The 14,394-nt window shown below is 37.7% G+C and overlaps 1 protein-coding gene and 1 long non-coding RNA gene across 7 annotated transcripts in view; both read left to right on the top strand.

Annotated features, from left to right (window-relative positions):
- The window catches only part of SSH2 (slingshot protein phosphatase 2), a 186,401-nt gene that overhangs the window by 72,948 nt on the left and 99,059 nt on the right, over nucleotides 1–14,394 (top strand). For 4 of the 6 annotated variants that reach the window (XM_060204072.1, XM_060204068.1, XM_060204069.1 and 1 more), the window contains exons 2-4: nucleotides 674–777; nucleotides 5,750–5,814; nucleotides 14,204–14,325. In XM_060204072.1, coding sequence (XP_060060055.1) covers nucleotides 5,776–5,814; nucleotides 14,204–14,325 — 161 coding nt within the window. In that variant the 5' untranslated portion in view covers nucleotides 674–777; nucleotides 5,750–5,775. The remainder of the gene's footprint in view (nucleotides 1–673; nucleotides 778–5,749; nucleotides 5,815–14,203; nucleotides 14,326–14,394) is intronic. The other 2 variants (XM_060204071.1, XM_060204070.1) reach the window with 1 other exon arrangement.
- LOC132541742 (uncharacterized) lies at nucleotides 7,770–8,928 on the top strand. The gene is made up of 2 exons (XR_009552840.1): nucleotides 7,770–8,208; nucleotides 8,242–8,928. It is a non-coding gene; the product is annotated as an uncharacterized LOC132541742 (long non-coding RNA).

Below are 14,394 nucleotides of genomic sequence, written 5' to 3'. Positions count from 1 at the left end.
TGAGAGTCTTTTGCATATGCTGTCTCCTCAGCCCTTGCACTATTTCTTTTCGATGCATGTGAGTATATAAGTTAATGAAAGTCAGACTTTTTAGAGTGATATGTATGTATTTAAACATGATTTCATGTTTGAATCTATTAATACATATGACATTTTGTATCTGATTACAGTACCACTGAAACATCAGTATTTAGACCCATGGATCTAGTGATAATGAATATTTTTTAAGAATTGACTGTATATATAATAGGCACCATTCTAATGTTATTAATTCTTCACAAAAACCTTATTATCTCTGTCTTACAAGAAGAAAATTTAGTCTCCTCCCCACCCCCCCCCACACACACAAATACACCCCAAATTCAGTTAAGGAGTAGCAGAGCCAGATTCAAACCAAGGCAATCTGATCCCAGAATTTTCTTTGTTTGTTTGTTTAGGTTAACAGAGCTTCCTCTCTTAGTTTCTACTACGTAATGTTTATAGAATATTTTGAATTTTGTTTCAGAAAAAATTGTCTAAGTAGGATTGTGTGAGTAACCAGTCCCTTGATTTCATTTTTTATTTTACAGCATGAAGTTGGGACTTTAGAAATAAAAGAATAATCTTAAAGTAGGTCTCCAACTTATTCTTTGATTTTCTTCCTTAAATATTTTCTTTTGACTTTTTTTTGTAGCATCAGCGAGAGTTTTCTAACAGTCAAAGGTGCTGCTCTTTTTCTACCACGGGGAAATGGCTCCTCTACTCCAAGAATCAGCCACAGACGCAACAAACATGCAGGTAAATCTCCACGTACACCAGTCCTTTCTTGGTTCCTTTTGTTTTGTTCTGAAAGAATGACTACCTAATCCTCATTTCTCTTAACAGTCTGTAACAGTGAAAGTATTATACCAATGCTATAATCACTTTTCTTACAGACCATTTTTCTAGTACTTAGCACAATACCTTATATACAATTTTTGTTGGAAAACAGATAAAGTCATACTCTAATGAAGTTGTATGTGACTTCTCAAAGTTTTTGATAGTTGAAAAATGTTCAGATGCTCTCTTGGAGTCTAAGAAAAACTATTTTAACTAACCAAATACTTAATTTTTTGTTTCAGTCAGCTCGGTAGTGACAATGTGAGAAGAATGGTGTTGTATGTTACTAGGGCAAATAAAGAAAGCTTTGTGTCAGATCACCAGTTCATAAGATGTCGAATTCTTGATTCTGTTTGAAGTGTAATAGACTGTAAACTTAAGGCAGGTGAGGGGCTTTTCTAGAACAAGGAGTCATCAAATGTTCACCTAAAATGAGTGTAAGACTATTTTTGAACAACCTACTAGCCAGTTCTAATTTGTGGAATTTTCTTTCCCTTCCACATCCACGCAGTTCTAGGATACCAGCTAAGTAGCCTGCAATTCAACAAAATTATGGCATGATCTATCTGGAAATAGTGTCAGATCTCACAGATTAAGGGCTCATTTGGTACAATAATTTCCCCATTTTGACTCAATTAATTTGCTAGAGCAGCTCACAGGACTCAGAGAAAAATTCTTACTTATTAGATTACCAGTTTATAAAAGATAAGAGCACCCAGGTAGAAAAAAATACATAGAGCAAGGCATGTAAAAAGATGTGTGAAACTATGATACCCTCTCCCAGCACACCACTCTACCCAGATCACCACCTAGGACCTCTCTGAACCCCTTCCTTTTGGGTGTTAGTGCAGACAGCATAACCTAGACATGATTGATTAACTTATTTGACCATCAAGAGGCTGGGCAGCAGTGTACCCAATAGAGTACACACATTACCCCCCAGGTTTAAGCCCCTGGTCCTCACATGCGGAGGGGAAGCTTAATGTGCAGTGGAGCAGTGCTGTAGGTGTGTCTCTTCTTTCCCTCCATTCCCTCTCTAGCCCACTGTCTCTAAAAAAGAGAAGGAAAGAAAAGAAAAGAAAAGAAAAGAAAAGAAAAGAAAAGAAGAGAAGAGAAAAGAAGAGAAAAGACAAGACCACCAAATCATAGCTCAGACATCAATCAGTGATAGCCCTTACCTTTTATACAAAGTTTTAGTTTTAGGAACTATGTATGGTTTTCTTGGGCTTTACAGACTAAGTACAAGTAAGGATTCAAATAATGGTTTGACCATCTCAAAACACCCAATAATATATTTAACAATATATAATCCTTTAGGACCTGCTGAATTTAGTATTTTTTATCTTAATAATCAGTTACTAACAAATCACTCTGGTTTTTTCATAATTTTTATTAATGACTTAACTTAAGTGGTTTATAAAATTGCAAGATTTTTGGGCTATAGTTTCACACTCCTATAAGTATATGTGTGTGTAATTCACCACACTAACCATCAAAGTTCCTGGGGCCCCCTTCTTCCCTCTGATAACCACTGTAGTTCTCACAAAGTCTAAAAAACAGTTTGGTCACTTTTTTTTCTTTGCAACTTAATTTGCTTTGATTTTCTGTATTCCTCCACATATAAGTAAAATCATCCTGTAGTTGTCTTTCATTATTTTACTTATTTCACTTATCATAATAATGTCTGTTCCATACATTTTGTTCAAAAGGATACAATATCGGTTCTTAAAATGAAAAGTAGTATTTCATGGAGTGTATCCCACAACTTCTTTACCAAGTCGTCTATCAGTGGACATTTAGGTTGCTCTTTATATTTTGTCTATTGTAAATAGTGCAGCTATGAACATAGGGATATTCACCTTTTCAAAATAGTGTCTTTATGTCTTTTGGATGTGTGTTTTGGAGTTCTGTTGCTGGATGACAAGGTATTTCCATTTTTATTTAAGGACTCACTATAGAGTTTTCCAAGGGGTCATACTAGTTTGCATCCCCACTGACAATGTGCCAAGAGTTCTTTTTCTACATCCTTGCCACTACTTGTCATTTTCTCTTTTTGATGTATGTCAAAAGGAGTTAAATTGTATTTCCTTGTGGTTTTAATTTTCAGGTCTCCAATGATTAACTAATGTGGATTTTTTTTTTTTCATATGTCTCTGAGCCTGTCTGTCATGTCTTTAGTGAACTGCCTATTCAGATCTTTTTCCAACTTTTTTTCCCCCACCAGAGCTTCACTGGAACTTGGCACCTGCATGATTCCACTGCTCCTGTCTGACTCTTTGTCTTTCCTTTCTCTCCTTCACTTCTTCTTTCCTTCCTTCCTTCCTTTCTTACTGTTTTCCTTCCTTCTTTCCTTTTTATAGAGGATGAGACAGAAGGAGAGAGAGAAAATGACACATTAGTATGGTTCCATGGCTCATGAAATTTCCCCTTTGCGTGGTGCTTCTGTGTAGTGTCTAGAGTCTTAGCCCTAGGTCCTTACTCTACCAAATGAGCTATTTCCAGTCTTTCACCCCAGTTTATTTAAAGAAGGTATCATTGCTGGGGCTTCACCACTGATAGCTGACTTTTTTTTTTTCCAAGAAAGCAAGAAGCAGACAGAAGGTAAGATGGGAAGATACCATAGCACTGAAGCTTTCTCTATTGTGGAAGGGGCTGGGCTCAAACCTGAGTCAACACCAGGCAGGTACACTCTCCTGGTGAACCAATCTTGCCAAGCCCTTTTTTATGTTTTGTTCTAGTGTCTGGGATCAAACCAAAGACCCCATGCATATATGGCATGTGTTCTACCTTTGCCATGCATATAGCATGTTCTACCTTTGTCTTTTATGAGAGATCAAAACACCATTATACCATCCATGGAGTTGCGCTTATTAGGTCTTTGTTGCTATCATGTGGTGCTGGCAATCAAACCCGGGGCTTCACACATAAAGGGCACGTGCTTTTCCACTGAGCTATACCCCAAAACATTTTCAACTATTGATGTTATTCTTGGGAAATCAGAAATCTTCTTAGGTTAAGTACAACTGAAGGTTACAACTACAGAAATAGGAATGGCAAAATGGTTAGCTTTTCTTCTATTAGTGATTTAGTATCAATTTACAAGATTATAAGATAATAGAGGTTTAATTCCACACTGTTTCCACCACCACAGTTCTGTTTCCCCATCCCCTCCATTGGAAACTGTAGTAATTCTTCCAAGGTCACATATACCAGCTGACATGATATCTATCACAATCAAGATATATATATATGCTCATGTTTCTTTTTTTTTTCTTATTTTGTTATTAGTGATTTAATATTGATTGTAAGGTTGTAAGATAACGGGTAAAATTCCATACAGTTCCCACCACCAGAGTTCTGTGTCCATTCCTTTCCATTGGAAACTTCCCTATTGTTTACCTCTTTGGAAGTATGGACCAAAGTTCTTTTGGGGGGTACAGAAAGTAAGGGTTCTGGCTTCTGTATTTGCTTCTCCACTGGACATGGGCATTGGTGGGTTGTTCCATAACCCCAGCCTGTTTCTATCTAAGTCACACCAGTTTCTAAATATTCTTCCTTTTTTCCTCTCCTCTCTCAGATAACAGAAACAGTGCCTGACTTCCTCTAGTGTTTTCCAGACTCATTCCCCTATCAGTGATGGTATAAAAGCAAGCCAGAGGTAGATAGCATAATAGTTATACAAAGAATCTCTCATGCCTGAGTCTCCAAAGTCTCAGGTTCAACCCCCCATACCACTATAAACCAGAGCTGATCAGTGTTCTGGTTAAATAAATAAATAAATTTTAAACTTTTTGGGGGGGGAGAGAGAGAGAATGTGAATGTCCCTACATGAATGTCCACCTGCAGGGGGAAAGCTGCAGGGTGAAGCAGGCCTTAGCTGTCTCTCTCTCTCTCTTTCCCGCTCTATTTCCTCCTCCCCTCTCAATTTCTCTCTGTCTCTATCCAATAATAAATGAAAATAAACTTTATATAAACAAGATTCCTCTTGATAGATACTTTGGTTCCTGATGGAATTGGGATTCAGGGCCCACTTGTTTACTTCTATCATTTACCTTTCTGGGAGTATGGACCAAAATTCCTTATGGGGTGCAGAAGGTGGGAGTTCTGGTTTCTGTAATTGTTTCTTCACTGGCCATGGGTGTTGGCAGGCCAATCCATACCCCCAGCCTGCTTCTATCTTTCCCTGGTGGGGTAGGACTCTCTAGAGGTAAGATTTTAAGATTTTTTGAGGTTGTTGGCCCAGGGGGGTCAGGATGGAATCATAGTAGCATCTGCACCTTGGAGGCTGAAAGTCAGTAAGATATAAAGCAGGACAAAATGTTTAATAAATAGGAACCAAAAATAGGAATAGAGCATGTGAGAATTAGGGACATTAGGGTGGAAAGAGGCTATTTTAGGGTGGAAAGGAAGCCTATTTTAGGTATGTTCCTGGGGACACATGACTTTATTAGTTTTTGCTTGAGCTTGATAGCTAACATGGAGGTGGACTAGAAATATTTTCTGGGAAGTTTTTTTTTTTAAGCTAGCAGCAACCCTAATGTTTTATACCACACACTCCATTTTCAAGATTCCATCAGTAAACCTGAAAGCATTCCAGTGCTGCCTCTGTTAACCACTTTCATCAACATCCACTATAGTATAAAACTTAAGATTGGTTTCAAATGCAAAACAGAATTTGGTGTAGTATGAACTACAAGTGGATATGCAGAGATAGCAGTCTGTTACTCTGTCTTTTCATATGAAAGGAAATCAACAATCATGTTAAGTCACTCATTTGTGTCTACTTCATCAAACTAGAATTCTTCTTTTATACAAGCCATTAAGATGGAGGAAATCTTCTCGATTAAAATTACTATGGGGAATAATTGTTGTTTGTTTGTTCTTTCACCAGGTGATCTCCAACAGCATCTCCAAGCAATGTTCATATTACTCCGCCCAGAAGACAATATCAGACTGGTAAATTAGTAGTATCATTATGACTAACACTCTTAAAAGGCTAAGGTAGTGATCACTAAGCACTCATTTTTATGTCTAACACAGAACTGGGAACTATGTAGAATTGAGAAGAATGCTACGTCTCCATCACCAATGAACTAAGAATGTAGTTGAGGCTATGAACTAACGTGAAATAATTTGATGGCTCAAGAACTGTTGAGTTACAGTTCTATTTATTAAATTATTGACAAGTAACATTCAGAAAAAAGAAGAAAAAATGGGAATTTGACCTAGTAAGGATGATTTTATACTGAAGGTAGAACTTGAACTGATTGTTACAGGATGATTTAGATTGGCAGAAAGCATAGAAATTTTAGGTGACATAACTAGGACATAAGGGACAAGGAAGAGCATGAAATTACTTAAAATTTATGCTGATCAAGGAATTATATGGAGTAGTGATGGTATATAAGGGGAAAAAAAATCCTCAGAGGGTAACAAAAAGAGTGAATGGAGGTAGCCATCTTAAGGCAGGATGGCTTGCTGGTAGTTATTACAATTATATGTAGGTGTGTAGTAACAAACTCTTCCATATTAGGGTAGAAACTGTAAAATTGGGTTTCCAAAATATACAAAGATCAAATCATTGACTTTGTTTTCTTTCTGAGAAGAATAGTACTAATACAAGATTGATTCTGGAAAATTGATGCCTGGAGGCCAGGTGGTGGTGGTGCACCTGGTTAAGCACAAACATACACTAAAGTGCACGAGAACCCAGGTTCAAGGTTCCTGGTCCCCTCCTGCAGGGAGAAAGCTTCATGAGTGGTGAAGCAGGGCTGCAGGCATCTCTTTATTTTTCTCCCTATTGCCCCCTCCTATTCAATTTTTCTCTGTCTCTAATCTATAATAAATAAAATAAATCTTTTTTTAAAAAAAAAAGAAAGAAAGAAAGTTGATGTCTGGATCTCTGAACTCCATGGGTCTCTGAACTCACTGATTCTTAATTTGCTTAATCATTTTGTGCTTAAATTTTGTCTTTTTTTCTCCTGAATGCTTCCTCTGTCACCATCTTGATATGGCAACTAATGTTTGTTGAAAAAACTTTTATTTTCTCCACTAGGGTTATCACTGGGGCTTGCACAAATCCACCACTCCCATCATCTTTTTTTAAAATCTTTGATAGGACAGAGGGAAATTGAGAGGGGAGGCAGGGTTAAGAGAAAGAGGCAGACAAACAGATACCTGTAGTAAGTACTTGCTTCACAGCTCTGAAGCTTCTTCCCCCCCTGCAAGTGAGGAAAAACTGTTTGAACCAGGTCCTTGCATACTCTTAATAAGTATACTTAACTAAGTATACCACCACCTGGATCCATGAGAAACTTACTTTGGAATTTTAAGGAATTGAAATAAATTCTTTCATAGTTATTTTATATCCTAATCTAAAAGTAGCATACATTTATGTAAAACTTTTCTATATTTTTATTTACTTTTATCTTAAAAACTTTTATGAGTTTTATATAGTTCTTGTAATATCAATATTCTAAACTGGGGTTCTGAAAACTTCAAAATCACTTGGAGAGTTTGTTAAGTAGCTATTGCTAGATTCTACTCTGAGTTAGATTTGGGGAAGTATAGGGAGTGGTTATTTGCATTTGGACAAGTTTCCAAGTATTGCTGGTACTACAGATCTAGAACCACTTTGAGAACAATTTCTCTGCAGCCCAATGTAATGGTCTTGCACATGAAAGGCTTATCTTTTATTATTGACAGCCAGGCTACTGGAGCTTGGATTACTCCTCTAAATCTTAAAATAATCTTAGCCATAGAAAACTGGCAGAGCTTTAAGGAAGCAATTAGGAAGGCATAATTTGCAATTAAATCTTTTTACTCCCTAAATAAAATATACAGCTTCAGCTGCTTTATAAAGTACAGATTCAGAAAATATAACTGAAGCCTCTGAATATAGTTCCATATATTATGTTTATAGTTAAGTCACAGTCTAAATGACAAGCCATTCTATAGTTGTTTTGAGTTGTTACAAATACATAGTCATCCATCATGTCTCATATTATTGAGTAAATCATCTTCAAGAAAATGAGTGAATACATTGTCTGACTTTGGGTGAATTAGCACATTCCTAACTGAAAGGAACATTTGTAAACACAAAGCAAAGCCTTTTGTTTTGAGTTAAATTGAGAATGCTAAGATTCTCATCCTGGGGGTTTGTACATAAGGTTAAAAGTTTGATAGTAAATTGAAAGTCGTGCTTTTGTTTTTAGTAATCCAATCACAAGTAGAGAGACCAAATCCCACATTTTACATTAACATTAAAATATAATTAAACCAAATTTTTCTCTGGGGAACTTCACATTCCAAATTCAGTCTTAAGCATTAACATTAGTACTTCGGAAAGCAGTAAGTCGTAAAAGGAAGAAAGAGACTTTGTAGTACTCCTGTTATTTAAGATGCATTTAATGTGAAAGTGGACTGGAATTTTGAACTTTCCCCTGATATTTGAAATGACTTTTATGTTCATAATTAGGACAGGGTGTTGATAAGGAACAAGGATATGTTTTTTAAATTTTGAAAGAGCTTTCGAGAAAATGAATTTCTGGGGAGCCAGCAGTAGTGCAGTGGGTTAAGTGCACATGACCTAAAGTACAAGGGCCTTGTAGGGATCCCGGTTTAACCCTCTCACTTCCACACCTGCAGAGTAGGTGTCGTCGCTTTATAAGCAGAGAAACAGGTCTGCAAGTGTCTGTCTTTCTCTCCCCCCTCTGTCTTCCCCTCCTCTCTTGATTTCACTCTGTCCTACCCAATAACAACAACAATAACAACAAGGGCAACAAAATAATGACCTCTAGGAGCAGTGGATTTGTAGTGTAGGCACCATACTCCAGTGATAACCCTAGAGGCAAAAAAAAAGAAAAAAGAAAATGAGTTTCTTTAGTTGTTTTTTTTTTAATGTATTATACTGACTTTTTCCAAAATAAAAGTATACTTATTTTTTCTAAGTGTACATGTGTTTATTACAAAGTAATAATTCAGGCCAACCCTCACCACACTGAGAGAAACTTCACTGCTATGGTGTCTTTCTCTTTGTCTATATCTGCTTCTATTTTTCTATTGGGGGGGGGGGAAGAAAAGAGCCTGTAGTGGTAACTGGGGTTACGGGGTTGGGGAAATTAGGAGGAGAAGAAAGTAAAAAATCACATTGTATTCTACAGTCTAAGACAATCATTGCTAACAAAGTATCCTTCTAATTTCTGGATAAGTTTTTGTTAGAGAAAGAACTTTAAAAAAATTTTTTTTATTTATTACTGGGTAGAGACAGAGAAACTGAGAAAGGAAGAGTTGATAGAGAAGGAGAGAGACAGAGAGACACCTGCTGCACTAAATCACCATTCGTGAAGTATTCCCCCTGCATGTGGGGACCAGGGGCTTGAACCTGGGTCCTTGTGCACTGTAATGTGTGTTTAACCCAGTGCCCACTGCCTAGCCCCTAGAAAGAACTTTTTAAAAATAAATTAAAATGTAAATGTCTTATAGCCTATTTTATTCATATTTTATCATGGATATTTTTCTATATCAGTAATAATCTTTTAAAATTTACATTATAAAATTACACAGAAAATAGATTTTTAATTTAAGAATTTCTTAGATTGCTTTTCAATGAAATTTATAGATTCTCTCAAACTAATTCTTTTGAAGACTGTATTCACATCAAACTTTAATTGTCAATAATGTCAGTGTTTTGTTCTTTTGGCTCATATTTAATATTCACATACTTTTGGAACTTTCCTCTCTGATGTATTGGGCCTAAGAAATGTGACTTCTCTGAGGATAAGCATTATATGGAAGGGTCATCACGCAAGACTCATGAAAAGAAATTAAAGGGAAAGGTGCAGTGTATGTTTAAGACAGAAAGCCATGGGAGTCCCATCTCTGCTTAGCTAAATGAGTCATTTGAACTGGGTACCTGTATGTCTTTTATCTTTGCCTATTCACTTTTGGAATAGTATCAGTACTAAGGGGAAGTAGACACCAAGTAGAACAACACTGAAAGAGTTCCAAATAGAAGTTTTTATCAGATGTCTTGAACAGGCTGATGGGATTGAAACTCTGTATCTCTTTTGCAGTAAGGATAGAGTTGGGAATTTTACACAAAAGGAATTGTCTGTACATTTTTTTTCTGGCTTTTTATTAACAAAGAAAAAGAAGGGTGGGTTAAAATGTATACTCTGAGAACAAGGACCATATCTCTCTTTTCCTAAGCACTTTGTCCTTTGATTATGTGCAGTTGGGTAAATATTTCAGTGCATGTTAACTGGAAGGTATTTTACATGAAATAAAAAGTACATCCTCAGGAACCAATTGCCTGACAACATTTTGCTAGATTTCTCTCTCTCTCTCTCTTTCTCTGTCTTTCTCTCTCTCCCTCTCTCCCCCTCTCTTTCTCTTTCCCTCCCTCCTTCCTACTTTCCCTCCCCCCCTCCCTCTCTCCCACTTTTTTTGTTGAAGCCACTTTGTTGACCAGTATCCCAAAGGGATACTGATTTTGGAGTTATATAGACACTCATGAAACCATCACCACAATCTCTGCCATAAATATATCCATCACCTTCAAAAATTTCTTCCAACCTTGTCTCTGTCTACTATTCCCTCTCGATTTCTCTGTCTCCATCCAGTAAATAAATAAATTTAATCATATTTGCATATGTATATACATATAAGGCTGGGCACTGGTGCACCCAGTTAAGTACACGTTACAGTGCACACAGACCTGGGTTCAAGCCCCTGGTCCCCATCTGCAGGGGAAATCTTGGCAAGTGGTGAAGCAGTACTGCATGTGTTTCTCTATTTTTTTTTTGCCCCCAGGGTTATTGCTGGGGCTTGGTGCCTCCACTATGAATCCGCTGCTCCTGGAGGCCATTTTTTCCCCTTTGTTGCCCTTGTTGTTCATCGGTGCTGTAGCTACTATTATTGTTGTCGTTGTTGTTGGATAAGACAGAGAGAAATTGAGAGAGGGGGAGAGAAAGATAGACACCTGCAAACCTGCTTCACCACCTGTAAAGCGACTCCCCTGCAGGTTGGGAGCCAGCGGCTCCAACCAGGATCCTTATGTCCTTGCGCTTTGCGCCACATGCGCTTAACCCGCTGTTCTACCACCCAGCCCCCTCTCTATCTCTTTCTATCCCTCCCTCCACTATGGATTTCTCTCTGTCTCTATCCAATAAATAAATAAAATTGTAATACATATACACACAAATCCTTCAATCCTCTTTATTATTATAATCAGTATAACCATTATTATAACAACATAATATTTATCATCCTAAACTGCTTTTTATAGAAGTTTCATATTCACAACAAAATTGAGTGGCAGTGCAGAGATTTTCCATATGCCCTTTACCATTACCCCCCACCAAAGCGCTACATTTGTTATAATCGATGAACCTATATTGACATGACTATTACTCATAGTTAATAGTTTGCATTGGGACTTGCTCTTGTTTCACATTTTGGAAAATGTATAAATGGCATGTATCCATCAATTGGATTGTCGGGAAAGTGATGATGTGTTTTTCTGTGCAAAAAAGCTTTATGACATTTCCAACAACTCAGTAATGTAAAGAGTATTCTAGAAATTCTCTTGTGCTCTGCCTGTTTGTCCCTCCCTCCCTCAAAGTACCTGGCAGCTCTGTTTCTTTAATGTGGCCCTTCCAAAATATCTCATAGTAAGAATCATATTATATGAGCTCTTCAGATTTGCCTCTTATAGTTATTTGTATTGAAGAGTCCTCTCATTTCTTTACGTGACTTGATAATTTATTATCAAGTTATTATAATTTATTAATAGTTTATAATTATGTTTATAATTTATTATCCAGTTATTAATTTGAAAAAGTTATTAATTTATTAACACAAGAGGGAGAAAGAACCAGAACATCATCCTGATGCTTGATAGCAGTGCTTTACCCACTGCACTACTTCCCATGCAATAGATAGCTTTCATTATTGAGATATTTTATTTTATTATTATTTTTTTAATATTTATTATTTATTTATTTATTCCCTTTTGTTACCCTTGTTGTTTTATTGTTGTAGTCATTATTGTTGTTGTCATTGTTGGATAGGACAGAGAGAAATGGAGAGAGGAGGGGAAGACAGAGAGGAGGAGAGAAAGATAGACACCTGCAGACCTGCTTCACCGCCTGTGAGGCGACTCCCCTGCAGGTGGTTAGCCGGGGTTCAAACTGGGATCCTTATGCCGGTCCTTGTGCTTTGCACCACCTGGGCTTAACCCGCTGCGCTACAGCCCGACTCCCTATTGAGATATTTTAAAGTAAAACTAAGATGTCACATTTCACTCCAGATATGTAAGAAAAAGTCCTAAGCACAGTGTCATTATCATACTCAGTAATTTTTGTTTCTTTCAAATGGAATAGTTTTTCTACTTTATTGAGGGGCTAATGATTTTACAGTACAGTTGACACATAGGTACAACTTTTCATATCCCCCTAATAGATGTCTGCAAAACACTGGGGAAGAAGGGTACAGCATGGGATGTGGGATGGAGGGGTGTTTGGGTTCTGGTACATGATGGTGGGGAAGGACCAAGGTTGGTGGAAGAAAGTGTTTAGTCTTTGTTTTTTTTTTTTTTTTTTTTGGCCTCCAGGTTTATTGCTGGGGCTCCGGGCCTGCACTAGGAATCCACTGCTCCTGGAGGCCATTTTTTTTTCCCATTTTGTTGCTCTTGTTTATCATTGTTGTTATTGTTGTTGTTGCTTCTGTTGTTGTTGGATAGGACAGAGGAGGGAGAGAAAGATAGACACCTACAGGCCTACTTCACCACTTGTAAAGTGACCCCCCTGCAGGTGAGGAGCCGGGACTCGAACCAGGATCCTTGTGCCAGTTTTGCGCTTCACACCATGTATGCTTAACCCGCTGTGCTACCACCTGCCCCCCTAACAATAAATCTTTAATATCATTTAAGACCATATCTAGGGGCCAAGAGATAGCTTACCTGGTAGAACACAGGCTTAACCATTCTCAAGCACCTGACTTTGAGTCCAACCACAGGGGAAGTTTCTCACGTGATGTATTATTACACAAGTGATCCCTCTGTCTTCCCCTCCCCCCCTCTCTCTCAGCGCACATGGCACAAAGTGAAGGCTCCCCACCTGCAGGGGAGTTGCTTCACAGGTGGTGAAGCAAGTCTGCCGGTATCTTTGTGTTCCCCTCTCTCCATTTCTCTCTGGCCTATCCAACAACAATAAAACAACAAGGGCAACAAAAGGGAAAATAAATAAATTAATATTTTTAAAAAGGTGGGGGTGGCACACCCTGTTAAGTGTACATAGTATTGAGCACAAGGACCCACACAAGGATCTGGGTTCAAGTTCACGACTCCCCAACCTACAGGGGAGACATTTCACGAGCGGCGAAGCAGATCTATCTTTCTCCCTCTTTCTCTGCCTCGCCTCTTCCCCTCTCAATTTCTCTCATCAGATAAAATGTGTCCCATCAGATAAAATGTGTGTGGAGGGGGATGACCACCAGGAACAGTGGATTCTTAGTGCCATGCACTGAGACCCAGTGATAACCATGGAGGCAAAAAAAAAAAGAAGTTTCCCAGAGCATAGAATTGTGCTGGCATGAAGCCTCAGCACAAACCCTGACAGAAGAAGAAAAAGAAAGCGAAACCTTCTCTACATTCAAATTTTCTAAATGGCAAAAATAATAGAAGTTCAAAAAAACAATTTTCTTTAGTTGAAACTGGTGCCAACAGGTGATTCATCCAGTAGAGCACATGTGTGAGGATTAGACCTGGGTTAGAGCCCCAGGCAACCACATGGAAGCACCTGCGCTGGAAACATAGGCACTGAGTGCCAGCAATAACCCTAGTGGGGGGAAAAAAGTTATTATCGAAACTAATAAAATCATGTAGTGTGTAATCTGCAAGAATTCTATAAAGCATATTTCCCTTAAATATTAATATTTTGTTTTGTATTACAACTGTTTATGTGACTGGTATCTGTGAGTCTAATACATTCATATATTTCATATTCTCCTGTCATACTTTATAATATCCTCATGATGATTATTATAGTAAACTGTGCTAGTAGTAAACATTTACTATATTCCAAACATTGTGCTCTACATGCATTATTTCATGTGATTATTTTTTTACAACCAATAGGGTAGGTGTTATATCTCCTTTCAATTAGCTTAGCAACTTCACTGAAGTTTTTATAGTTAGTAAATGGACTGGGATTTGATTCTAGGTTCCCTAGCTCTAAGCTCTGCATGCTCGCTAAATATGCCTTCAGATGCTCTGTAAAAGTGTTGAATGATCTAAAATTGACCTTCTAAGTTTCTTAATTTCTCTGTGTCTGTTAACCTCCAGGCTGTAAGACTAGAAAGTACTTACCAGAATCGAACACGCTATATGGTAGTGGTTTCAACTAATGGTAGACAAGACACTGAAGAAAGCATCGTCCTAGGAATGGATTTCTCCTCTAATGACAGGTATGGTGCCACAAAAGGGAGTGTGAAAAACTCCCTTTTAAACTATCTCAGTTGCCTTTCAGTGATCAC

This window comes from Erinaceus europaeus, chromosome 12, assembly GCF_950295315.1.
Source record: "Erinaceus europaeus chromosome 12, mEriEur2.1, whole genome shotgun sequence".
Classification (NCBI taxonomy): Eukaryota; Metazoa; Chordata; class Mammalia; order Eulipotyphla; family Erinaceidae; genus Erinaceus; species Erinaceus europaeus.
This window is presented reverse-complemented; position numbering and strand designations above follow the sequence as displayed.